Raw genomic sequence first — 26644 nt, 5'->3', positions numbered from 1 at the left:
ACTGGCATCCGTGTGACAATAGTCCAATAGATCGGAAGAAAGGATTTCCCTCGACTGAGCAACGGAGACCGAAGCCACCATAGCAGGGACCCCCTGGTCCGCTCACTCAGCCGGATCTGATTGTCCAGAGAATCGGGATTCCTGTACCATGTGAGAAGATCTCCTTTTGGAGGGTCCTCGTATGAAACTGAGCAAAAGGAACCGCCTCAAAAGACACCACCATCAGTCCCAGAATGCTCCAGCAGGTCCGAAGGGACGATCATTTGGTGGACAGCAACAGCCAAGTCGCTCTTTGGATTTTCTGGAGTTTTTCCGCAGGGAGGGAGAAACACCTTGGCCAAGGACTCGGCCAAAGCCAGGCCCAGATAATCCCGGCTCCTGGAGGGGACCAGGGACGACGTCAGCAGCAGAGATGTATAGTAACCAAGTAGAACTACTTCACTACTGTACTTAAGTACCGAAAGGCGGTATCTGTACTTTCCTAGAGTAGAATTTTTTTTCTCCTACTTCCACCTTTACTTCACTACATTTTTCCGATGATTTCAATACTTGTACTCCGATATTTTTTTTTGTGCTGCATAGTTCCTCGTTACTATTATAAAAATTACCACCGCCAGAACAGTAGATGGCAGGTTTCATGAAGCTCAAAACATGTGTATTATCAGCGCATACGAAAATAAATGCTACTGTATGCATAAATAAAAGCTGCATTTGAAATAATAAAAGACAATATGATGTTCAAACTTTTGACTTCTTTCTTTAATAACTACATAACACAATACTTGTACTTTTACTTTCAGTACTTGAGTAGCAATTTTTTTTCCAAAACTACTGGTACTTTTACTTTCAGTACTTGAGTAGCAAAATTTTTAAAAAAACTACTTGCAATACTTAAGTACAAAAAATGTTCAATACTTTAGTGCTTCTACTCAAGTCACTTTTTGATCGAGCACTTCCACTTAAGTCACTTTTTGATCGAGCACTTGTACTTTTACTCAAGTATGGGTTTCGAGTACTTTATACAACTCTGGTCAGCAGGCACACAAGCCACCCAAACTCTTCCAGAGAGGTCATGGTGATCTCCAAATTCGCCATCAGAACCTGCGGAGACTCCGCACGGAGGAGGAGGTCATCCAGGTAGCCCAGGACCGATATCCCCTGTTGCCGCAACAGCGCCAGAACCGGAGCCAAAACCTAGAAGAACCGGGGAGCAGAGGCGAGACCAAAGGGTAACGCCACAAACGGATAATGGTCCTCACCCACTGCAAAGCGCAGAAAACGGTGAGCTGCGCAAAGGGGAATGTGAAGGTAGGCACATTTGATGTCAAAGGAGGCCAAAAAGTCCCCCAATGCAGGGAGGCCACCATTTCTGGGCACCGTGAACACAGATGGGAGTAAAAACCCAGAAAAACGTTCTCTAGTTGTATCCAGTCCTGTACAGCCCCCAACAGAGCCCGTAGGCAATTCGGGGACAGCCTCGCAAAGGAAGGGAATAACCTCACCGGTTGAAACAAGATCTTGTACCCCGACCGCATGACCTCGTGACCCATTAGTCTTGAATCCTGGAGAGCCACGGATCTGAGAGCCGGCAAGACGTCCCCCCCACCCCTGACATGGGTGGGGGCGCACCCTCATGCCGAAGCGGACTCGTCTCCAGGGCTGGAGTAACTTGATTTCCCGGTACCAAACCAGGGTCACTTGGAACCCCCCGAGAGGGCCCTGAAGGGCTTCGCCTTGTCGACCTCTCCAGAGGAACGAAAAAACCAAACCAGGATCACTTGGAACCCCCCGAGAGGGCCCGGAAGGGCTTCGCCTTGTCGACCTCTCCCGAGGAACGAAAAAACAGCTCGGGAGCTGAAATGGAGGGTCCCCGTCTGAGACGAGGGTCCTTACCCTTGGTAGCCTGTGAGAAAGGTGCTCTTGCCCCCAGCGAGACCTTTGATAATATCATCCAGGGTAACACCAAACAGGTGATCACCCTAAAAAGGGGGACCAGTCAAGGCTTTCTTAGAAGCCTGATCCGCCGACCAGCACTACAGCCACAGCATGCGCCGGAGGACCACTGCCGCACTGCCGAAATGACAAATGCCCCAGCATTGGAGCAGTATCCAGTGTGGCGTCGCAAACAAATTATATAAAAGATAGAAAAATTTCCGCGCTAAATATGATAGATAATTGATAAATATATGTCAGCAGCAAACACAAAATCAACCAACAGTGACTCAAATTAACAATGAAAACATAAAAGTGTAGCGCTAAGAATATTGATGATCACAAAATTAATAAAAAGTGTCCAAATGAATGGAAAAAACTACTAATCACAATAATGTGTATAACGAAGAAAAGAGTGTCCAAATGAATGAGTCCCAATATAAATGATATAAAATAAAATCATAAGTCCACGTGCACAATATTGCAAGAAGTGATTCAACCCGTAACACCCAGGGTATGTGAAGGAAGGGAACACCTCGGTGGTGGAATATAATAAGCAGCTTACCAGATTTCCTTGGCTGCTCAACTTAATGAGTCAGCCTCTCCCAGCTATTAATCAAGACCGCTGAAGATCTGATGTTAAAAGAATGTTTAATCGATGCAAGTAGACCACCTCTCAAGAAGCATGTAGCAGATCAGTGTAGGGTTCGTGCTCCTTAATATTTTTCTCCAGCATAAATGAATATGTGGGAATAAAAGAAAGCGAAGCCCATAGCGTAATCCCGTTTAAAAATAATATTCCACTTTATTAAAAAATATTACTCACATTATCTCATGAATAAAATAGGCTTGTCAAATCACTAGAACCAGGGATGGAGATGCGGCGTCCCGCGAACAATCCCAAGTAGCAAAGGATAATGAAGGCCGGCTATTTTGCAGGGGGCGTGTGGACGTTGCGTCTGGAGTCGCCAACGTTTCGTCTCAATAGACTTCGTCTGGGCGTGGCCCTTGCATCCCCTGCACCATCATGTCCAGTAACTCCGACATGGCAGGGGGGAGGTTTCTCCCCTCCAGGTCACGGCGTAGGAACCTGGCCCATTCCGTTAATGTTTGCGAAACCAGGGCAATGGTAAACACTGGTCTGAAGGCAGACCATGCCAGGGAGAACATAGTGCAAGACACGGACAACCCAAAGGACAGTAAGCGGCACCGTCCGACTCCTCAAATGGATAGCGCCTCAGCCATCCGCGTTAGGCATGCGGGACAAGGAAAAAACCTTTGTCACCCTGGAGGGCTTGCGAGTGCCAACGGCAACCTGCCTAACAGTCGCAGCCGCGTCCTCCAGCTTTAGGGTATCCCGGACAGACACAATCAGCGCGTCCACCAACGCCTCATATTGCGCGACAGCGGAGGCAGAAAGGTCATCCTCCCTATCAGAGGAGACGGGGCGCAAGACAGCAGCCCCAGAGGGGAGACCCGCGTCAGCCGAGACCGGTTCAGATTCAGAATCTGAGGCAGCAGACGAGGCAGGGGTAAGCAGAGGTCATTGTTTAGCACCGCGCCCCTGAAAGGCCACCCCCACCCGGGACACAAATTACTCCAGGACCACCGAAAGTGCATCAATAGTGAGCTGGCAACCGGAGGGCCCTGCATCCACCACAAGGGGGTTCAGGTGGAGACACATGATCAGCAGGGTCCATGGGATACCAAAGGAACCCGTTAGCAAAATTTGACAAAAAAGAAAAAAATTACTTTTTTTTCTTTTAATATAAAAAAGTCTCCCAGCGCTACAGCGCCCCCCCCCCCAGTGGCCAGGCAGCGTGCCTAGAAACCCGCAGAGAGGGAGAAAAAGACCCCCAAAGGCTCACCACCCACAGGAAGATGCACCAGAAGTCCCAGGATGACTCTGCAGCGCTTGTCCTCACAAAAGGAAGGCCTGCAGAGTGATGTGCCCGAGTCTAGGGAGGGGCGCCACCCCCTCACACACCTCCAGGAACTCCCACAGAAGCCCAGCTCTGAGGTAAAAAATGAGCTGGGTGTACCAAGATGGCCAACATGTGAAGCACAAGGAGGCTACAAGAAAATGGCGGCAGCGGCGGTAAAGGGGCACCCCCCTCCTGATGATCGACCGGCAGATGGGCCCTGGGGAGTCAGGTAGGAACCTTCCCTGCACAACAGCCGTCCGCACCGGCGGGACCCCCCACCCCCTCAGCGGCCTGCATGCAGATCCAGCCTCCCTACATAACCCCAGTAGCGACCGAGACCCCCAGGAGGGGAGAAAGGGGGCACCATAGGTGGGGGATGCACAGTGAAACAGAGGGGAACCCGGAAAATTGGGGGTCCAACTGTCCAAAGGAGGGGCCCGCGTCCACCCCAGAGCCCGACGTGAGGAAAAGGGGGAACATTTACTCACCATACCGGAACAGGCGGGCGCCAACTCCTGACAGAAACCCCTCGCCGCCGCAGTGGGGGGGGGATGTCGGCCATTGGGAACGCTGCGACTCGGTCGCAGACCGGTCGTATGCGACCTGGCGAGACATTTAACTCGCGGGCCAGTCCCCGTCCAGTGGGACTATGTCGCGGCCCACCCAGCACGGAGCTAGGGCCTGCGCGCGCTCGTAGGCTGGCTGGGGTGACCACTGGATCTCAACATCCAGCCCGTCACCCAGATCCGGTATAATTGCTTGTAGATCTCACAGGAAAAATCCGGAGAAAAAAACTAGCTAAAAAAAAAAGAATATCTAAAAAAGCTTGCCAGGACTAGAGATCCCAGCAAGGAACTTAAGTCCTTACTCCTGACTAGGCAGAAAAAACTGACATCCTATAGCAGGAAGTGAGAGGGTATACCCCCTGGGACTGCCCATAGGCGTAGCCAGAACTTTTTTTCTGCCTAGTGTCCTACTCCTGTAGGGGGCAGTATAACCCTACAGATATCAAGATATGAGTCCTGCGTCTGTCAATGAGCGACAGAGAAATATTTTATATACACACACAAACATTAATATTCAAATTAATTCAGTCAAAAGTTCTTATGTCCCTATTTAATCAAATTTAGCCAGTTCCTGTCAAATGAATAACAGTTACATATTAGTTAGGGTTGAATAAAAAGCCAATAGCCCATCCAGTTCAATCTGTGTAGGTGTGTGTCAGTGTCAATCATTTCCAGTATCCCTGCATGTTGTGTTCTTTAGGATTGGAACCAATTTTTTGAATCCCCTAGGGGTGGGACTTTATAGGTCACTCAAGATAGCACAAGACTTGTAGCCAAAAAATACGAAATTTTATTAATACATATAAGAAAATGTGAACAACATATCAAAAGAGGTGCAAACAAATGCACAATAAAATGGCAAAACTCTTGAATGAAATATGCAAAAGCCCTCAACCAACTACTCGAGATTGAATCTGACGTTTCGAGGTAATGAACCTCTTCCTCAGGGATTGAGCTGGAGAATTGTTAATTCTGTGGATATTGAGAGAAGCATATATGTCACATAGAAAAGCCAGAGAATATAACTTTTTTTCAAACATGTTCTAATCATGCAAGATACAGTCATAATACCGTTGTAAATAAAGATAACTTACATGGTTGGTGTAACATATAGACATATATGGTAGTTTTGCCGCTGGATAAAAACAGGGAGATTGTAGAGCACCCACAGAGACCAATGGTTTTTGCAGATAAAATCTATATGCATGTAAAGCAATATAGTGCTGGAAGGTGGAGCAGGAGGGGTTGTGCGCCCTGGAGACAGATGAATTATCTGTGTCGCTTACTACATGTAAAAGAACGGGGACATATATCACCCACAGAGTATTTTTTCTTCATGGTTTGCCAAAACAAAAGTATTATCATATTATCTATGGCCTCTTCTTTGTTATAGTCTGCATGTATTGTTTTCACATACATATGCAGCCTCAAGAAAGATACTTTCTTTTGATTTTTTCCCTCTGTTCTGTTTATTCCAACAGCCCCGGGGCTATGTGCCCAACCCGGCACGGGGATCGGGACCTTCCTATATGGCCCTGACAATTCCTGGAGATTAGGTTGTCCCTTGCTGACACCTCATCCGCGTCCACTTCACTTCCGGTGGACGCCGCCATCTGCGTCATCACGCAGTGGCGGCGTCACTTTCCGTGCCGGTGGGCGGTGTTCCGACTACGTCCCCACCCCTAGTGATGACGCACTTCCTGTGCGCATCCGTGGATGCAGGGGGCGGGCCCGGCGAGCGCCGCCCAGGGAGCCCATAGCTGGCGGCGGGTAGAGGGCAATCAAACTGATTGCTCTCACCTGCCACATCCCCCATAGTTAAATACGACTCCCAGCGTGGGTCATTTGTGACATCCACTGCTGGGAGAAGGCTGCTCGGATCAGACACTACCTTAAGGTTTGTGCAATATGAGACCATCATTTGGCTTACCTTTTCTACTCTTTTACCCAAGTTGGGGCAATCCACTGACCACCATTGATTTTTAGTTTTTGGTGCTCAAACTGGATCCAAGGCGTGTCCATATACTCCCTTTTTTTTTGTCTTTTTGGCCAAACAAAAATGTATGTACCTGTCAGGACTCAACTTTGGACGATCCCAAGGAGATCCCTGTTTGATGCATATGTACGCCCCGGTATATATACCTTTTTTGACTGTACCCCCTCCTTTCTTTGGGATGTTTACAAACAATATACAATTTTATTGTGTTTTCCAATAAGCAACATATAATTCTGTTTTGCCTTTCAATAAGTAATTATAATACACGCATTGGATCCCATCTCCCATCCATTCACTTGTCCTGTAAGTCTTTACTGAACCTGTGTAATAGAACAGTCAAGTGATAACATACATCTATCATACATTTCTTTGCAGTCGGATGTGTCTGGCCTCTGCCCGACCGGCTAAGCACATTTTGGACTCCAGTTGGGACATCTGTCTCAGGGCGCACAACCCCTCCTGCTCCACCTTCCAGCACTATATTGCTTTACATGCATATAGATTTTATCTGCAAAAACCATTGGTCTCTGTGGGTGCTCTACAATCTCCCTGTTTTTATCCAGCGGCAAAACTACCATATATGTCTATATGTTACACCAACCATGTAAGTTCTTTTTATTTACAACGGTATTATGACTGTATCTTGCATGATTAGAACATGTTTGAAAAAAAGTTATATTCTCTGGCTTTTCTATGTGACATATATGCTTCTCTCAATATCCACAGAATTAACAATTCTCCAGCTCAATCCCTGAGGAAGAGGTTCATTACCTCAAAACGTCGGATTCAATCTGGAGTAGTTGGTTGAGTGCACTTGCATATTTCATTCAAGAGTTTTGCCATTTTATTGTGCATTTGTTTGCACCTCTTTTGATATGTTGTTCACATTTTCTAATATGTATTAATAACATTTTGTATTTTTTGGCTATAAGTCTTGTGCTATCTTGAGTGACCTATAAAGTCCCACCCCTAGGGCATTCAAAAAATTGGTTCCAATTCTTTTGGGATGTGGCACTCACACTGAGGAACACAGCGGGATCACACCTTAAAAAAAGAGTCTTTAAAAATATCAACACTCCCCACTGACACCACCAATTGTGGAAGAGAGTTCCACATTCTTACCGCCCTGACAGTCAAAAAACCCCTGCCCAGCTTAACCACTTCCATACCAAAAACGATAGAGAACTGAGTGTCTAGGTGTTCATTGGACCATGTGCCACATCCCAATATAGTGAAATATAAAAAGGGAACCCCCCCCCCCAAAGGAGGTGGGGCTTTATAGGCAGGAAGGAAGGAAGAAGGTAAGTAAAATCAAAATAATTTAACAATTGTTAAAAGGGAACATGTCACATTGCAGACAATAAAAACAGTGAATCCTATAGGAGTATCAATATGTATAATGAAAAATATAACATGGGGGCGTGGCTTGGCGTGCAGGGAAGATGGCCGCAGTGTAACGAGGCTCCTGCGAGACACACAGCCCAAAGCCTGTCACCCGGTTCCTGGCACCCCTGCTATGGGTAAAAGGAACAAATCAAGGACAGCTTCCCTATTGGTGGGACTTTTAAGGCACTTCGAAGAAAAATGTATATAAACAAAAAAAAGTATAAAAAGATAATTTTATTGAATATACCTATATAATATTAAAATTAAAATTGGGCAAGCCATAAACAAATGACAAAAAATAAGCAGAGAAGAACCACAAATCACAAGGGTAAATACCCAACACGTTTCAAAGTCAATTGTAACAACTTCTTCAGGGGTAGCCTTAGGTGGTTGTCTGTTGGTAATTAAGTATAGGTATAAACAATTTGTAAATTCATTGCAATACATCAATACTAAGAATATACATATAAATGTTACAGCACAAATGCACTTACATAGTCTGCTTTTTTGTAGGGATTGGGAGCTTGCCAAAGGAAGGAGGAGTAAAAACTAGAAGGGGGATTTTTGATGCCTCAAGTCAAAGGGTAAGGGTGGGACTTTTACGGGCAAGTAAGTTTATACACAATTGGTAAAAAGGTAGTCAAAAATTTATTAGTACAATCTTAAATACAATTATTGGTACATATATCCAGTGCATGGGTGTTTGGGTTATAGACCCAAATTGTGTTAGAAAAGAGGTGAAAGGTTTGGAGAGTATCCGTGACATGGGTGGAAAGGGTGACTTTTATTTTTGGACGTTGTTCTCTGTTTTTTCCAGGCTCATTTCTTGGAAAAAATATGTTTACAGAGATCCAACTGTAGGTCCAACGCGTTTCGGCTACTGGGTAGCCTTTTTCAAGGATTATCACCAATTCTGTGAAAATAGTGATAAGTATTATTAGATCTTTTTTACTTGAAGTATAGTATTTTATTTAGTATTTTTTATTAGTATATACATACTTTCTTTCTCTGTCTGTTTCTGTGAGCTTCCCTTTGCCTGAACGGATTCGCAGCAGGAACCACTATGGTGCAGTCTGAGGGATATATACATATCTACGTTATATATTGTTAGGTGGGTTTGTATAAGTTTGAAAGTAAGTATGTTTTCTTTTACTATGTGATTATCCTCTGTCACTATTTTGAGCCTCCCGCTCGCCTGAGCAAATCGCACCCGGCACGGTAAGCCCCTGGACAACCAGGGGTTAAGATGGAACATTGGGACATACCATCTCCCTCTACAAGAACCCCCCTTCTGGAGATCTTGGTTCCTCCTCTCCGTGTCGGTGGCCAATACGTAAAGACGGACCACGGGATGCGCGCGCACCCTCGGGTGCATGCGCAGTAACCCGGATCGCGCCTATTACGTAATAAGCCGAGTACGTGCGGGACCTACGGCGCCTGAGCGACAGGCTTTATAAGGCCGGGGAACCAGCGTCTCTCTACCACTCCTTCACACTGAAGGGACTGGAGAGACTGAACGGCAGCACGAGGAAACAACCACCCAAACAGTAAGTTTTCAACGGATGGTTTATCATCCATTGTAAATACCACAAGTCACCCAATAAATAAACTGGCACTTACTAGCTCACAAGACTCTATTTATTTTACTAACAGGAAGTCTACCAAAATAAGACTGAATATATACCAACTAATGATTGTGCGGGAGGACAAAGGTTTCCTTTACCTTATACCTACCATATAAGAGTAAGTGTATATAACCAGCGTCCATACCAGTATGTGTGTATGTATGTGTGTATATGCAGGCATATATATGGGTACACATGTATGCATGCATACATGTATGTATGCATATGTATAGATTGCACAAATATTTCTAACTAAGGATCTGGAATATTTTTTTCAGAAAAAACCTAAATACCCTACCTCAAAGGAAAAAGAAAAAACCTTCAAAAATCAATACTTAAAAGCGAACAGTTACTTTCACTGTAAGTACCTCACCCCAAGAATTAACGAAAACCTACTCTGTCACCCAGCACAATCATTAAACATTATATATATGTATCCCCAGATTATTCACCACAAGAATAGGATACTACCTCCTACACCCAATAAACCCCAAAGAACCAAAACTGGAAGACAACCATACAGTAAGTCGTTAGATACTTACTTTCAAACTTATACAAACCCACCTAACAATATATAAACGTAGATATGTATATATCCCTCAGACTGCACCATAGTGGTTCCTGCTGCAAATCCGTTCAGGCAAAGGGAAGCTCACAGAAACAGACAGAGAAAGAAAGTATGTATATACTAATAAAAAATACTAAATAAAATACTATACTTCAAGTAAAAAAGATCTAATAATACTTATCACTATTTTCACAGAATTGGTGATAATCCTTGAAAAAGGCTACCCAGTAGCCGAAACGCGTTGGACCTACAGTTGGATCTCTGTGAACATATTTTTTCCAAGCAATGAGCCTGGAAAAAACAGAGAACAACGTCCAAAAATAAAAAAGTCACCCTTTCCACCCATGTCACGGATACTCTCCAAACCTTTCACCTCTTTTCTAACACAATTTGGGTCTATAACCCAAACACCCATGCACTGGATATATGTACCAATAATTGTATTTAAGATTGTACTAATAAATTTTTGACTACCTTTTTACCAATTGTGTATAAACTTACTTGCCCGTAAAAGTCCCACCCTTACCCTTTGACTTGAGGCATCAAAAATCCCCCTTCTAGACGTATAGGGACGGAGGCAAAAACTACTACCCTGCTACAGGATCAAAACAAACCCCTTCTTGGAGGAGTAAAAACTAACAGTCATGGTGTTCAAATAGCTGACCGAAGATGTACTGCCAGGACAAATGGGATAAGGTATATAATGATAGTCGCCAGGCTCTCTCGGGTGTAAGTGTTTACCAGCAGCAAGCTGGTTGAGGACAGCTGAAACCCAATAATATTGGAGATCCTGCTGGATAGAGATCAAAAAGAAAAAATGAAAAAACTATATAGATTGTGTTTTAGAAATACACAACTATCTGTTAAACTTATCATTATGGATGTGTTTGTTTTGAATAAATAAATAAGGTTATACAAAGAAAATGTAAAATATATACAAAGGATATCAAGGGTTATGATCAAACAACCCCTCTTCACCCAAATAAAAAAAAGTGGAGAGCCACTTCACACTCTATAAAAAGATTAGAGTTCTGAGGCTGACAAGTATTCAAGTATTTGGAAAGCTGCTGGATAGTCTACAAAGGAGATCTATGAATTACCTTAGTGTGGACTCAAGCAGATATGAAAGGCAACCGTGCTTCTGGCAGGCAGCAATGCAAGTGACTGCCAGAGGAGCTCGGTTTTAAAGTACCTTAATTGGGATAAATTGATCGCCTCTTGCTTGAAGTGTCTAATGGCCGATCTATCTCAGCTGTTCTCCTGTATGGATTCCCTGGTACACTGAAGCTGGTAGCGGCCCCTCCCGCGCATGCATTGTAATGCATGACGCGGTGGAGATGCGACCAGCTCCTGCGGCCCACCGGCACAGATTGATTCCGTCAGCGTTGAACGCAGGCGGAAGTACAGTGCACGTGCACCAAATATCTCAGCTGAGATCTAGATGGGGAAGCGTCGTCGCGTATGTTAGGCATGCCACTAGGTGGCGCCTATGTCGGTGCCGGGCTGTCCCAAAGCACTTAACACAGGAAAACAGCACCTATTAAATGGAGACATCATTGAGTCATTTAAAAAGAGGAAAAAAAAGGAAAAACAGAAAAAAAAAACTCATAAAAAGGGCCTTTTGAGAAAACAACCAAAGGGGACCTATAGGAGTAGAGAAATATTAAGAATAGTCATTATAAAGATTTTTTGCAAACAATCTTATTACCGTCTCAATGGACATAGGATTACATTTATAGGAGGGCAGTCATCAGTCAGATAAGAACATCCTGAAAAATTGTGTGTGACAGCATATAGAAAAGGCTGCTATAATACAAACAAATATTACAGACAAGTTGGAATAGATAAATAGGAAAAATATACATATGGAAAAAGAAGAACAATTGGGAAATCCAATTCATTTCTCCATGCCTCCTCATAAAAAGCCTTCTAGAAATGGTTTAAACAACACCATTTTGTTTAGGCCAGGCGGTTCGGTCTCTCAAGGAATATATCCCACCTCCACTCCATTTGCAAAAGGAGCTTGTTCCAGTCTCTGCTTCTGGGGTTGGGGAGGATTCTATCCAAAATAAGAAATTTAATTTTGGGGAATTTTCCAGCATGGACCAAGCTCGTTTGACGGCCCAAGGGTAATTCAGGGTCGCACGACCTCATACTCTTAATGTGACGATATGCTAGTTTCCAAAATTCAAGTTTAGTTTTGCCCACATAAAAACACCCACAATCACAGAGGAACAGGTAGATCACTCCATGAGTGCGGCAGTTGGCAAAGTGTTGGGCGATGAATTTGTGTCCATTGGGGAGAGTAGGATTTTTTTGAATGAGCATGAAACCACAATAAATGCAGTTTCCACGTCCCTTTGTATTTGCAAGGGTCTTTGGTCTTGTTTATTTTATATTCACTCTGTACCAGTCTATCTTAAAGAGCTGGGACTTTTTTTGAAATTGAATTGAGGGTATTCCGGGACCTATTGTCCCAGAATAGGGTCTAGGGCTAAAATATGCCAGTATTTAGTGATAATTTTCCTTAGAGCTGGATGTTGTTCGGAATACTCAGTAACTAATCTTAAGGTGTTGTCCTCTTTTCGAATTTTAGGAGACAATAGTTTTTGTCTGTCACTGGCATAAGCTTATTTATAGGCCTTTTTGGAGAGTAATCTTTGAGTACCCTCTCAACAAGAGAGTCTATCCCAAAGTTCGTTTTCCGCTTTATGGAACGTTTCAACATCTGTGCAATTTCGTCTGATTCGTAGGTATTGGCCAAAAAGGGATAGAGCGTATAAGAGTCGGAGGGTGGAAGCTGGAGGCGTGGAGGATGGTGTTACCCGCAGTGGGCTTACGATAAAGACCACTGCAGAAAGCACCATTCTCGGCTCTAAAAACCTCCACATCCAAAAAGGTGATGCGGTCACGATCGAAATTCATAGTAAAGGTTAAATTAAATTCATTTTTGTTCATTCTCTCTAAGCAGTTTTGCAAGAGATCAGGTGGACCTTCCCAAAGTAAAAATATGTCATCTATATAACGAGACCACATCTTGATGTGGTCCGTATATAGAAAAGGCCTCATCAGATAGAAAATATTGCTCCCACTCCCCCAGGTACAGGTTCACGTAGGATGGGGCACAACAAGTGCCCATCGCTACTCCCTGCACCTGGAGGTAGTGGGAGCCATGAGAAGTGAATACATTATGGGAAAGAATGTATTGCAAAACAGACAAGATGAATTCACCATAGGCATCATAGTTCTCTGCGTGTAATATAGTGTGTTGCACAGCTGCGACTCCTTGATCATGTGGAATCGAGCTGTACAAGGCCTCTACATCAATTGTGACCAGCAACCAACCTTCAGGAATAATTTTATTTTCAATTTTTTGTAGAAAATGAATGGTGTCGCGTATATGAGAAGGTAAACCAGTGACAAAGGCAAGTATCCACTAACTTGCTGGCATGATCGGAAATTGACCTGCGACCTGATATGATAGGTCGACCGGGTGGATTGGTGGAGTCTTTATGGACTTTTGGAAGTGCATAAAACGTTGGTGTAATTGGGAAGCCTGTTCGGATATATTCCCAGGTGTGTTTGGGAATGGTACCGTTTAGATAGGCTGAGTCTACAAGTTTATAGAAGTCCTGCTGATATTTCGCAACAATATCAGCAGTAATTCGTCTATACCAGTTCTGTTTTTTTACGATTTTTGGGCACATTTCAACATAAAAAGGTATTGTCCATAATGACGAGGTTTCCGCCCTTGTCAGCCTGTTTTATCACAGTCGATGGGTTTGCAGCTAGTTTGTTGATTGCTGGTCTTTGTTCGGGGGTGATATTGGGCATAGAAGATGGATAGATGTTGAGTTTGTCCAATTCTTTGGAAACTAGTTTGACAAAAATGGTAACGTTTGTATTTTGGGGAATTTGTCTGATTTTTTTCTTTAAATATGATGGCTGAATTGTGGGGGAAGGTTTGTCAGTGTCAATGCCGGCTAATAAAGATGGTAAATCAATGCGATCGATCAGGTCATCATTCTCTTCCAATAATGATATTAATGTATCGAGGATAGGGTCTATTTGTATGTTAGGTGTATCACACACGCCCTCTTTGTGAAAGAGCTTTAAAATTAAGTTTTCGGGCGAATAGATGAAGATCCTTTAAAAATTCAAAGTTATCCAACTTGGTATTTGGACAGAAGCTGAGGCCTTTTGAAAGGATTTCGTTTCAACCTTAGAAAGTATGTGGTTCGATAGATTGATGATCAAAAAATCAGATTGAATAGATCCAGCAGTGTTGGATGGGATTGGAGAGGTGAATTGTGTGGAAGAAAAAGTGTTGGTTATGTCGTGGGAGTGAGTTTGAGAGTGCTCTGGTGGAGCAATTCTAAAAAAGTTGGATCCTGAAGGTCAATAGTGGAAGGGAGAGTTGGTGGTAGGTGAGTGGAAGTTGTATTGGAAGTGTTCGTGATAGTAGATGTAGGCAAAGGTTGAGAAATTGAGCCTTTGTCTTGGTGAGGTGTAGAAGGTTTGAATAGGGAAAGATATCACACGCAGAGAACTATGATGCCTATGGTGAATTCATCTTGTCTGTTTTGCAATACATTCTTTACCATAATGTATTCACTTTTCATGGCTCCCACTACCTCCAGGTGCAGGGAGTAGCAATGGGCACTTGTTCCCCATCCTACGCCAACCTGTACCTGGGGGAGTGAGAGCAATATTTTCTATCTGATGAGGACTTTTCTATATATACGGACCACACCAAGATGTGGTCTCGTTATATAGATGACGTATTTTTACTTTGGGAAGGTCCACCTAATCTCTTGCAAAACTGCTTAGAGAGAATGAACAAAAATGAAATTTAACCTTTACTATGAATTTCGATCGTGACCGCATCACCTTTTTGGATGTGGAGGTTTTTAGAGCCAAGGATGGTGCTTTCTGCAGTGGTCTTTATCGTAAGCCCACTGCGGGGTAACGCCATCCTCCACGCCTCCACCCTCAGACTCTTATACGCTCTATTCCTTTTGGCCAATACCTACTAATCAGACGAAATTGCACAGCTGTTGAAACGTTCCATAAAGCGGCAAACGAACTACGGGATAGACTCTTGTTGATAGGGTACGCAAAGACTACTCTCAAAAAGGCCTATAAAAAAGCTTATGCCAGTGACAGACAAAACCTATTGTCTCCTAAAATTCGAAAAAAAGAGGACAACACCTTAAGATTAATTACTAAGTATTCTGAACAACATCCAGCTCTAAGGAAAATTGTCACTAAATACTGGCATATTTTAGCCCTAGACCCTATTCTGGGACAATACGTCCCGGAATACCCTCAATTCACTTTCAAAAAAGTCCCAGCTCTTAGATAGACTGGTACAGAGTGAATATAAAATAAGACCAAAGACCCTTGCAAATACAAAGGGACGTTCATCTGTGGAAACTGCAATTATTGTGGTTTCATGCTCATTCAAAAAAATCCTACTCTCCCCAATGGAAACAAATTTATCGCCCAACACTTTGCAAACTGCCGCACTCACGGAGTGATCTACCTGCTTCTCTGATTGTGGGTGTTTTTATGTGGGCAAAACTAAACTTGAATTTTGGAAACGAGCATATCGTCACATTAGGAGTATGAGGTCGTGCGACCCTGAATTACCCTTGGGCCGTCATACGAGCTTGGTCCATGCTGGAAAATTCCCCAAAATAAAATTTTTTATTTTGGATAGAATCCACCCCAACCCCAGAGGCGGAGACTGGAACAAGCTCCTTTTGCAAATGGAGTGGAGGTGGATATATTCCTTAAGAGCGACCGAACCGCCTAGCCTAAACGAAATGGTGTCGTTTAAACTATTTCTAGAAGGCTTTATATCAGGAGGCATGGAGAAATGAATGTTTCGCAATTTTTCTTTTTCCATATGTATATTTTCCAATTTATCTATTCCAACTTGTCTGTAATATTTGTTTGTATTATAGCAGCCTTTTCTATATGCTGTCACACACATTTTCAGGATGTTCTTATCTGACTGATGACTGCCCTCTATAAATGTAATCCTATGTCCAATTAGACGGCAATAAGATTGTTTGCAAAAAATCTTTATAATGACTATTCTTAATATTTCTCTACTCATATAGGTCCCCTTTGGTTGTTTTCTCAAAGGGCCCTTTTTATGAGTTTTTTTCTGTTTTTCCTTTTTTTTTTCTCTCTCTTTTTAAATGACTTGATGTCTCCATTTATTAGGTGCTGCTTTTCCGGTTTTCCTGTGTTAAGTGCTTTGGGACAGCCCGGCACGAACATAGATGCCACCTAGTGGCATGCCTAACATATGCGGTGACGCTTCCCCATCTAGATCTCAGCTGAGATCTTTGGCGCACGCGCACTGTACTTCCGCCTGCGTTCCAAGCTGACGGAATCAATCCGTGCCGGTGGAACGCAGGAGCTGGTCGCATCTCCACCGCATCATGCATTACGCATGCGCGGGAGGGGCCGCTGCCAGCCCCAGTGTACCAGGGAATCCATACAGGAGAACAGCTGAGATAGATCGGCCATTAGACACTTCAAGCAAGATGCAATCAATTTATCCCAATTAAGGTACTTTAAAACCGAGCTCCTCTGGCAGTCCCTTGCATTGCTGCCTGCCAGAAGCACGGATGCCTTTCATATCTGCTTGAGTCCACACTAAGGTAATTCATAGATCTCCTTTATAGACTATCCAGCAGCTTTCCAAATACATGAATACTTGTCAGCCTCAGAACTCTAATCTTTTTATAGAGTATGAAATGGCTCTCCACTTTTTTTCTATGGGTGAAGAGGGTCTGTTTGATCATAACCCTTGATATCCTTTGTATATATTTAACATTTTCTTTGTATAACCTTATTAATTTTTTCAAAACAAACACATATCCATAGATACGTTTAAAAGATGGTTTAACAGATGGTTGTGTATTTCTAGAACACAATCTAGTTATTTTTTCATTTTTTCTTTTTGATCTCTATCCAGCAGGATCTCCAATATTATTGGGTTTCAGCTGTCCTCAACCAGCTTGCTGCTGGTAAACACTTACACCTGAGAGATCCACCTGGAGACTATCATTATATACCTTATCCCATTTGTCCTGGCAGTACATCTTCGGTCAGCTATTTGAACACCCTGACTGTTTGTTTTTATTCCTCCTTCCTTTGGCAAGCTCCCAATCCCTACAAAAAAGCAGACTATGCAAGTGCATTTGTGCTGTAACATTTATATGTATTGCAATGAATTTACAAATTGTTTATACCTATACTTAATTACCAACAGACAACCACCCAAGGCTAACCCTGAAGAAGTTACAATTGACTTTGAAACGCGATGGGTATTTACCCTTGTGATTTGTGGTTCTTATTATTTTTTGTCATGTATTGTTTATGGCTTGCCCTAATTTTAATATTATATATGTATATTCAATAAAATTATCTTTTATACTATTTTTTGTTATTTAAAATTTTCTTCGAAGTGCCTTAAAAGTTCCACCAATAGGGGAACTGTCCTTGATTTGTTCCAAATGCCCAGGGATGTGGCACTCATTAAAGGAAGCATGTCAAGAGCACAAACTTTGTCTACTATGGGTAAAAAGTTGTTCCATACAACCGCACACTCCTGCTCTCGTCGTCACTTGCTCGGGCAAACATCATATTATGCGCACGCTAGCAGACCTCCATGATTTTTTGGGGCAACTGGAATTACTAGACTGGTATAAAGAGTTCGAGCTTCCACCTACCAACAGGAACCCCCCGAGGTCCCCATTTTCCTCACCAGACAAGTGACAATTAAAGAAGCCTAGACATAGCTGGAGCGGTAGCTCTCTAGCAGGCACTCCGAATCAAAAGATTCAACTCCTCCAGTGCAGCAGAGGAAGAGTGACCGCAAGGACATCTTATGGAACACTTACCCTATCAGACAGCCAGACATTTAAAAGCAGAGTTCCGCCTCCCCCTCCAAAAATTGAAAGTCAGCAGCTACACATACTGTAGCTGCTGACTTTTAATATTAGGACACTTACCTGTCCTGGAGTCCAGCGATGTCGGCACTTTCATTGGCTGTCGGGTGCTGCTGTCGCCATTGCCCGTAAGCGCGCTGCACATTCCTATTGGCTCGGCAGCAGGGGAGGGAGGAGGGGGCCGAACTTCCGAGGGACAGCACCTCGGCGTTGTATCACGGAAGTGGGGAAGGGTACATCTCAAAAACAGGTACCCCCCCCCCCGAAAGGTGCCAAATGTTGCACTGGAGGGGGAGGGAGAAAGCAAAAGAGCGAAAGTTCCATTTTTGGGTGGAACTCCAATTTAACATTGAGGTCACATTTCTGCAGGGGAGTCTAAGACCGAATCCACCCTCCAGCATTTTTCTCACACGCATTGGCCATGTTTTGCTTATGGTTCATAATGCCCGTTCACAGATGTCTGGATTGGCCGTTTCCTAGTCGGTCTTTGAACTTTTAGGATTTAATTCCACAGAAGGGGAAATAGTACACCTTTTTTGAACTACCTATCCTCCTTTCCCAACTTTTGGCCGTTCGCCTCTGCGGGTGACTGGACAGTCGATTGTATAACTTACAGCGACACTGGTGACCTGGCATTCCTGTTTTTTCATCAGCCTTTCTGGCATTTGATAGTGTCAATGAGCTTCAGAATTTGATCACCCTTACCGGGTGAATTCACCCACGTTTTTCAATATGCTTTTTTAGTTATAGCTTTTGTAGGCTGTGTCTTGTTTTGATGATTTTACCGTTTACTCAGTTGAATTTAACATTACCATGTTATTGTTGAGATTCAGGGTATCAAATCTCGCTACCACCTCCCACTAACCCCTCCAAAGTGATCCTGGGTCCCCCTTGGTGGGACACAGGATACACTAATTTTGAACTTTTGTGATAGTTGTCACTATCTAAAAGTGTTTTGAATTTTCTCCCTTAATGTTTACACGCTCTTGACTTATCTTTTCATTTTTCAATACTTTACTGTACTATCTACCTTCTCTTACTCTTCACACTCTTCTTCTTGCCCTTTAATCTCTCTTTTTCTAAAAAACAAATAACCATTATTGTAGTCTAATTCACAGGTCAGAAAACAGCGCCTCTTCTTCATGAGTCTCCGCAATGGCTTATTCAGCGTTGGGGAAGTCCCCTACAGTGATCTCCCACAATGTGAAAGGATTAAATATCCCTGAGAAACGCTCCACTTTCCTGCAAGAACTCAAGAAGGGTGAGCCTCATTTGGTCTTCCTATACAGGAGACACATTTTAAAAACGAACCACGTACCCAGACTCACCAATAATTTCTTTGTTTAGGCATATCACGACACTAGCGACACCTCCAAATCTAAAGGGGTGTTGATATTGGTGAGTAAAGATGCCCCATTTGAATTGACAGACTGTATGATGGACCCGGCTGGGAGGTATGTATTTCTGAAGGTGACCTATGCTGGTGCTATATTCACCCTGGCAAATGCATACTTCCTCAACAGGGCACATATTACATTCTGCGAATGCATGATAAACGACTTGAAGGGCTTCACAGCGGGCTTCCTTACAGTTGGGGGAGATTTTAATATCCCACTTAACCCTACTGTAGACACCACCACAGAAAAGTCCTGCATTATTTATCGCATATAAGAGACTCAAAACCTCCCTACAATCTCTGCATCTGATCGACATGTGGCATTTTTATCATCCGGAGGGCAGGGACTTCATGCTCGATTCGGCACCACATCAGCGTTACTCCGGCATAGATTATCTTTTTGTTAGCTTAAGGGACTTCTCAATTACGGCAGCCCATATCGGGATCCATTCTATCTCGGATCACGCTCCCATATCATTGACAATCGCCATTTCTCCCTCTGCCCCTAAAAAATAAACCTGGCACCTAAACTCCTCTTTTGACTGACCCCATGCTGCTCCCGAATTTAACCACAACCCTCACAGAATATTTTGAACGAAATGTGATTCCTGATATGAACCCCTTGATGATTTGGAAAGTCCACAAATGTACTATAAGAGGTGAATTGATCAGATTGGGAGCCATAAAAAAAGGGAACAGGAAAAAAGTTCAACAACTCTCCCGAACTATATAGAATCTTGAATCTCTGCATAAACAATCCCTGACGGTTTACACGGCCAAGGAACTATTAGAGACCAGGAAAAAATTGCAACTAATCCTAGAAGCTAAAACCAAACATCTACTCTTCTTTCAAAAGAAACTGTACTACAAATGGGGCAACAAAACAGGTAGATACTTAACCAGAGCCCTGAAAAAAGTGAGTTCTAACAACCATATTTCCGGTATCAAAAAACAGGATGTCTCCTTGGATATAACCACGGAAGCTATTGCTGCACACTTCCACAAATTTTATACCAAACTGTACAATCTACCAAATCAACATAAACCAGGTGATCTGGGGAAAGACAGAATACAGGTAATCCAAGACTACCTAATCAACAGTAGTCTGCCCTCCTTACAGGATGCAGACATGGCCACACTTGAGGAACCGATCACGACTGACGAGATTAAACTGACCACTTCCAAAGTGAAAGCTGGGAAAAGTCCTGAACCTGACGGGTTCACATCTATTTATTATAAAACTCTAGTCTCCATACTGACGGACCCATTGACGAACGCCGTAAACTCCTTGTCCAGACATCATGAGGTGCCGCCAGACTTTTTATCTGCTTTTAACACGAATTCCCAAACCAAACAAATACCAGACAGATTGCGCTAGCTACAGGCCCATTTCTTTATTGAACTTAGATGTTAAAATATTGGCAAAGATTTTGGCTGTCAGATTGGGACCGCTTTTGCACCAGATGATCGGGCCAGAACAGGTAGGGTTTAGGTCGGGCAGGGAAGCAAAAGATAATGACAAGATATATAATTTAAACCTGCGCTAGGAAAAAATTATACAATTTTCAAAATTATATTTGCAGCTGCTGTTCACTAAGTCTAAACTTAGGAAAATGGTGTACTGAAATACAGCCCTTGCAAAAAAAATTCTATGAAAATAAAATAAATGTGGGTCACCAATGTGATGGTATCATAAAAAGTGCAACCGTGCTAGATCCAAAATTAATAATTACAATAAATGACCACAAATACAAAGCTTAATAGTGTTGATACAATATACATCAGGTGCAATAAATGCAAAGTGCTACAGTGCTAAGTGTGACAGTACTTAGTGCAACCAAAGATCACAAATACAAATTAACACTGGTGTGACAGTCCAATGTGATTGCTCAAACATAGTCCAATACTGAGTGCAACGTGCACAAAATTGCTACTGTCAAAAAGCGCAATAAGTGCTCCAATGGCTAAGCAGACGGGCATCACCTCGACACCCAGCCCACTCACACCATTAAAAAGACAACCCAGACTTCCTGCCAGGCATGGGGAATGCACTATTGTATTCTGCACAAACAGAGACCCCCCCCCCCCCCCCTCCTAGCTGGAGACTGCCTCCACTCCAGGGCGGTAAAATTAAAGAATTCTCGGACCTACAGTCAGGTCCATAAATATTGGGACAGACAATTCTAAACTTTTTGGCTTTATACACCACCACAATGGATTTGAAATGAAAACAAACAAGGTGTGCTTTAACTGCAGACTTTCAGCTTTAATTTGAAGGTATTTACATCCAAATCAGGTGAACGGTGTAGGAATTACAACTGTTTGTATATGTGCCTCCCACTATTTAAGGGACCAAAAGTAATGGGACAGATTAACAAATCATAAATCAAAACTTTCACTTTTTAATACTTGGTTGCAAATCCTTTGCAATCAATTACAGCCTGAGTCCCGGTTCACACTTCTGTGATGCGGGAACGCTGCGAATATGCAGCGTGTTCCCGCATTGCATCCGCACCCCTGGCAGTTCACACTGCCATATGCGATACGCAGGGGGTGTAAAATAAAAGTGGACACCCCCAGTTGAGATCGCATATCGCAGTGCGATTTGCAAGTTTGCACAGAATCAGATCGCACTAGTGTGAACCACCATGCTATCCGATTCTGCTGGGATAAAAAAGGGTCATGTGCGTGTTTAGTGCGATTGCGGTGCAAATTCAGCCATACAAACTGTATGGCTGAAATTTGCACCGCACAGAGATCGCATGTAATTTAGGAGCAGTGCGCCTCGAATTACATGCAATCTCTGATCGCACTTATGTGAACATGCCCTGAAGTCTGGAATGCATAGACATCACCAGATGCTGGGTTTCATCCCTGGTGATGCTCGGCCAGGCCTCTACTGCAACTGTGTTCAGTTCCTGCTTGTTCTTGGGGCATTTTCCCTTCAGTTTTGTTGAGTCTGGTTTTCATTCCTTTTTTTTTATATAACTATATGAATGCACTGACAGTTCCCTCATAATAGAACTTACTCTAAGTTCATCATTTAACAACCAAAAAACTTTTTCCCCTCTCGCCTCCCCACTTCACTCTGTCTTGAGGACACAAATGTATTCCTCTCTTAAAACTATACTTAAATTACACAGTGATATTTACGTTTACATCCTTTTCTTTGTCCTTTTCTTCTTCATCCTTTTTCTTTTCTTTATTTGCATCAGGAACGTCTGTCTTCTCTTTTGATTTCGATCTAAATAAATGAACAGAGTAACTTTTTAGAGCTTGTTTACGCCACAGCTCAGATATCCATGCATGAGGTGAAAAGCACTGATAATTAGGGATGATCGAACGGTTCGGCCTGAACATTGGGTGTTCGAGGTTCGGCCGAATTTAGAACTTTTTGCCCAAAAAGTTCGGAATTCGGCAACCAGAACCGACCAAAATGCAATGCTTCAGGAAATGGGCTTTTAAAAGCCCGTGATTGGACCAGAACCATTAGCAAAAGCCAATTGAGGGGGCAGGAGAATGCTAGGAATGTGATTGGAGTGACTAGGGGGTCCCTAGACCAATCATTAGTGAATACGCCCCCCAGTATATAAGATCGCCCCCGCCAAATTCCTAGCATTCTTGTACGGGACATGGAAGAGAGTGGAATGCTGTTCTGTTCTAATGTGTTACAAAGTGTCATTTAGCTATTTTTAGTGTGAGGAAAGGGATATCTAGTGTAGTTAGAGTGCTCCTTTACACTTAAGTTAGCTTCAAAAATTTAGTTTCTGTAGGGAAAGTGTTAAGTGTAAAGGGGACCATAGTGTAGTGTAGGGTTAACGGACAGTGACTGCTATGGAAGGGTGACAAAACCCTTCCATAGCAGGGTGACCGCTATAGAGAAATGATCATTTGCTTCGGGACAGGCATATGGCTTCTCACCAGCCAAACATTTTTCATGCTGCAGGGGCTGCCACTGCCAGTGCTTTTTTGAGGACATGTTTGATGTCAGACATGACATCTGAACATGTGTATAGGGGGTATATATATACACATATAGGTCTGTATATATACCCCTAGACATATATAGGTGTGATAGTAGCAGAAATATATGCTTGCGCTAATGAAATCATTTACAGTAATATATTTCTGCTACTATCACACCTATATATGTCTAGGTGTGTATATAAATATATCCATGTGTGTATATATATATATATACCACTATACACAAGTTCAGATGTTTTGCCTGCCTCAAAAGAACCCCAAAAAATGCCAAAAAAAACGCTAGCGTCAAAAAAAAAAAAAAAAAAAAAAATGCCCAGGTGTGTTTTTGCTGGCATTTTTTGGAGGCAGGCAAAACATCAGAACTTGTGCACAGTATCACTATACACAAGTTCAGATGTTTTTCCTGACTGCAAAGAACCCCAAAAAATGCCTGCTTTGAAACCGGCAAGGTGTGAAAACCGAGAAGAGAAGCTAACCTTCTGAGCTGAAAGTGTTCTAATACAAACAATCCTTTTTTTTATGGTTCTGGACATGCTACAGAGCTGAAACTTCACAGGTACACCTTTTAGACCCCCCCAGATACGAAATCACACAAAAAAAGTTCTTAAAAATTGTCATTTTTGATAAAAAAGCCAATTATTGAAAAAAGAAAAAAAAAAAAAAAAGAAAAAAGATTTTTTGATTTTTACTTTGGATTTCAGATCTGGGGGGTCTAAAAAGTGTACATGTGAAGTTTCAGCTCTGTAGCATGTCCATAACCATAAAAAAAAAAAAGATTGTATTAGAACACTTTCAGCTCAGGGGGTTAGCTTCTCTTCTCGGTTTTCACACCTTGCCGGTTTCAAAGCAGGCATTTTTTTGGGTTCTTTGCAGTCAGGAAAAACATCTGAACTTGTGTATAGTGATACTGTGCACAAGTTCTGATGTTTTGCCTGCCTCCAAAAACTCCCAAAAAATGCCAGCAAAAACACACCTGGGCATTTTTTTTTTTGACGCTAGCGTTTTTTTTGCCATTTTTTGGGGTTCTTTTGAGGCAGGCAAAACATCTGAACTTGTGTATAGTGGTATATATACACACACACATAATTATATGTATATAGACACCTAGCCATATATAGGTGTGATAGTAGCAGAAATATATTACTGTAAATGATTTCATTAGCGCAAGCATATATTTCTGCTACTATCACACCTATATATGTCTAGGTGTGTATATAAATATATGCATGTGTGTATATACACCACTATACACAAGTTCAGATGTTTTGCCTGCCTCAAAAGAACCCCAAAAAATGCCAAAAAAACGCTAGCGTCAAAAAAAAAAAAATGCCCAGGTGTGTTTTTGCTGGCCTTTTTTTGGGGGTTTTTGGAGGCAGGCAAAACATCAGAACTTGTGCACAGTACCACTATACACAAGTTCAGATGTTTTTCCTGACTGTAAAGAACCCAAAAAAATGCCTGCTTTAAAACCGGCAAGGTGTGAAAACCGAGAAGAGAAGCTAACCCCCTAAGCTGAAAGTGTTCTAATACAAACGATCTTTTTTTTTTATGGTTCTGGACATGCTACAGAGCTGAAACTTCACATGTACACTTTTTAGACCCCCCAGATACGAAATCCAAAGTAAAAAAATCAAAAAATCTCTTTTTTTTAAATTTTTCAATAATTGGCTTTTTTATCAAAAATGACAATTTTTAAAAACTTTTTTTGTGTGATTTTGTGTCTGGGGGGTCTAAAAGTAGTACCTGTGAAGTTTCAGCTCTGTAGCATGTCCAGAACCAGAAAAAAAGATCATATAGGTGTAAAAGGAGGGTCCCACATCCCTGTTGTACTGAAAAATTATATTTTTTTTGTCATGGTTCTGGACATGCTACAGAGCTGAAACTTCACATGTACACCTTTAAGACCCCCCCCCCAGATACTAAATCCAAAGTCAAAATCAAAAAATCTCTCTTTTTTTTTTTTTTTTTTTTCAATAATTGGCTTTTTTTTTATCAAAAATGACAATTTTTAAGAACTTTTTTTGTGTGATTAATAGTTCATGGGGCATGACCCAGAACCCTAGGGACTTTTTAGGGGCATTTATTGGGTTTTCGGGCTTAAAAATTGTGTTTTTTGATTACCGAAGTTCGGGTCCCATTGATTTCAATGGGGTTCTGAAATCCGGGCCGAACTTTCGGGAAGTTCGGATGTTCTGGCCGAACCGAACTTTTCAAAAGTTCGATCATCCCTACTGGTAATGCACATTTATGGACAAATCAGTCTCCTCTCTGATGGTGCCTGTATAGCCTTGGCCAGGAAATCGCCATTAGAAGCGCACGGGAGATGTAACAGACACACAGGTCATTTCTACCCATGCCAACAAATGCCAGAAGCACTGTAACCCTCCCAGAGTCCCACTGACACCAATGCCAGAGGCACTGTATTCCTGCTACTGATGCCAATACCATATAAGTCATTAGGAATTCAAAATCAGCAGGCAAAGAAAGCAGGTCAGGTGGTCAACTACACCTGTCAATGAATTCTCGAACCGATGCAATCAACAAGCACTTATTCTCATATTGACCATAATGTGTCAGGTCATGTTTTACTCCTGCTGAAAACTGATGCAAAGGCATTTATTACTCCCACTAATCTTTCGGTATCTACTACACCTTCTGATTGATATAGGGCATTTATTGCTTCCACAGACATCAGGGCATAATTTCTCCAACTGACCACTGATACCAGGTAACCCAACACTCCCACTGGGACTGGAGCATATTTTACTCCTACAGACCAGACACTGGATATTTATTGCTCCAAATGACTACCTCTGGCCGCCAAACAGTGAACTGGCTTTTTGTTTAAAAAGTTTGAGGAACCCTGGGTTAGAACCTGTTACAATGCAGAAGCGTTTGGATTTCTCTTTTTCCGACAACTACAGATTTTTTATTTCTACAAGCAAAAATGTTTTTACTTCTAAACTAGAACTATAGACAATTTTTTTTTTTTTTTTTCATTTTGGATTGTTGGTTCATTTTTTATTTCCACATCTGTGCTTCATTGGGGAGGTTTACCTTGACTTCCTGCCCCATAGCCAAATGGGAAATGAGAGGAAATCCTTGGAAAATAAGGGCATTGGGAACTCCCAGGCCACTAAAACTAGTATCCCCATTGTAAGATTTACTGTATTAATTTTCTGGGAATAACCCAAAAAATTGATTTGCTTTTAGTTCCACTTTCAATGATAATGGTAAACAGAACAAATAGGGGGGGATAAACAGGACAAATAGGGGGGGATGAATTTCCCTAA

The 26644-nt window shown here is 42.5% G+C and overlaps 1 protein-coding gene across 1 annotated transcript in view; it reads right to left on the bottom strand.

Annotated features, from left to right (window-relative positions):
• Nucleotides 1–26644, bottom strand: part of DDX46 (DEAD-box helicase 46) — a 395525-nt gene that overhangs the window by 311275 nt on the left and 57606 nt on the right. Inside the window, exon 4 of the mRNA XM_082254255.1 lies at nt 22518–22608. Coding sequence (XP_082110381.1) covers nt 22518–22608 — 91 coding nt within the window. The remainder of the gene's footprint in view (nt 1–22517; nt 22609–26644) is intronic.

The sequence above is a fragment of the Pelophylax lessonae genome (genome assembly GCF_965119305.1).
Source record: "Pelophylax lessonae genome assembly, chromosome: 4".
NCBI lineage: Eukaryota > Metazoa > Chordata > Amphibia > Anura > Ranidae > Pelophylax > Pelophylax lessonae.
The sequence above is the reverse complement of the archived record's forward strand: the minus strand, read 5'-3'. Positions and strand labels throughout refer to the sequence as shown.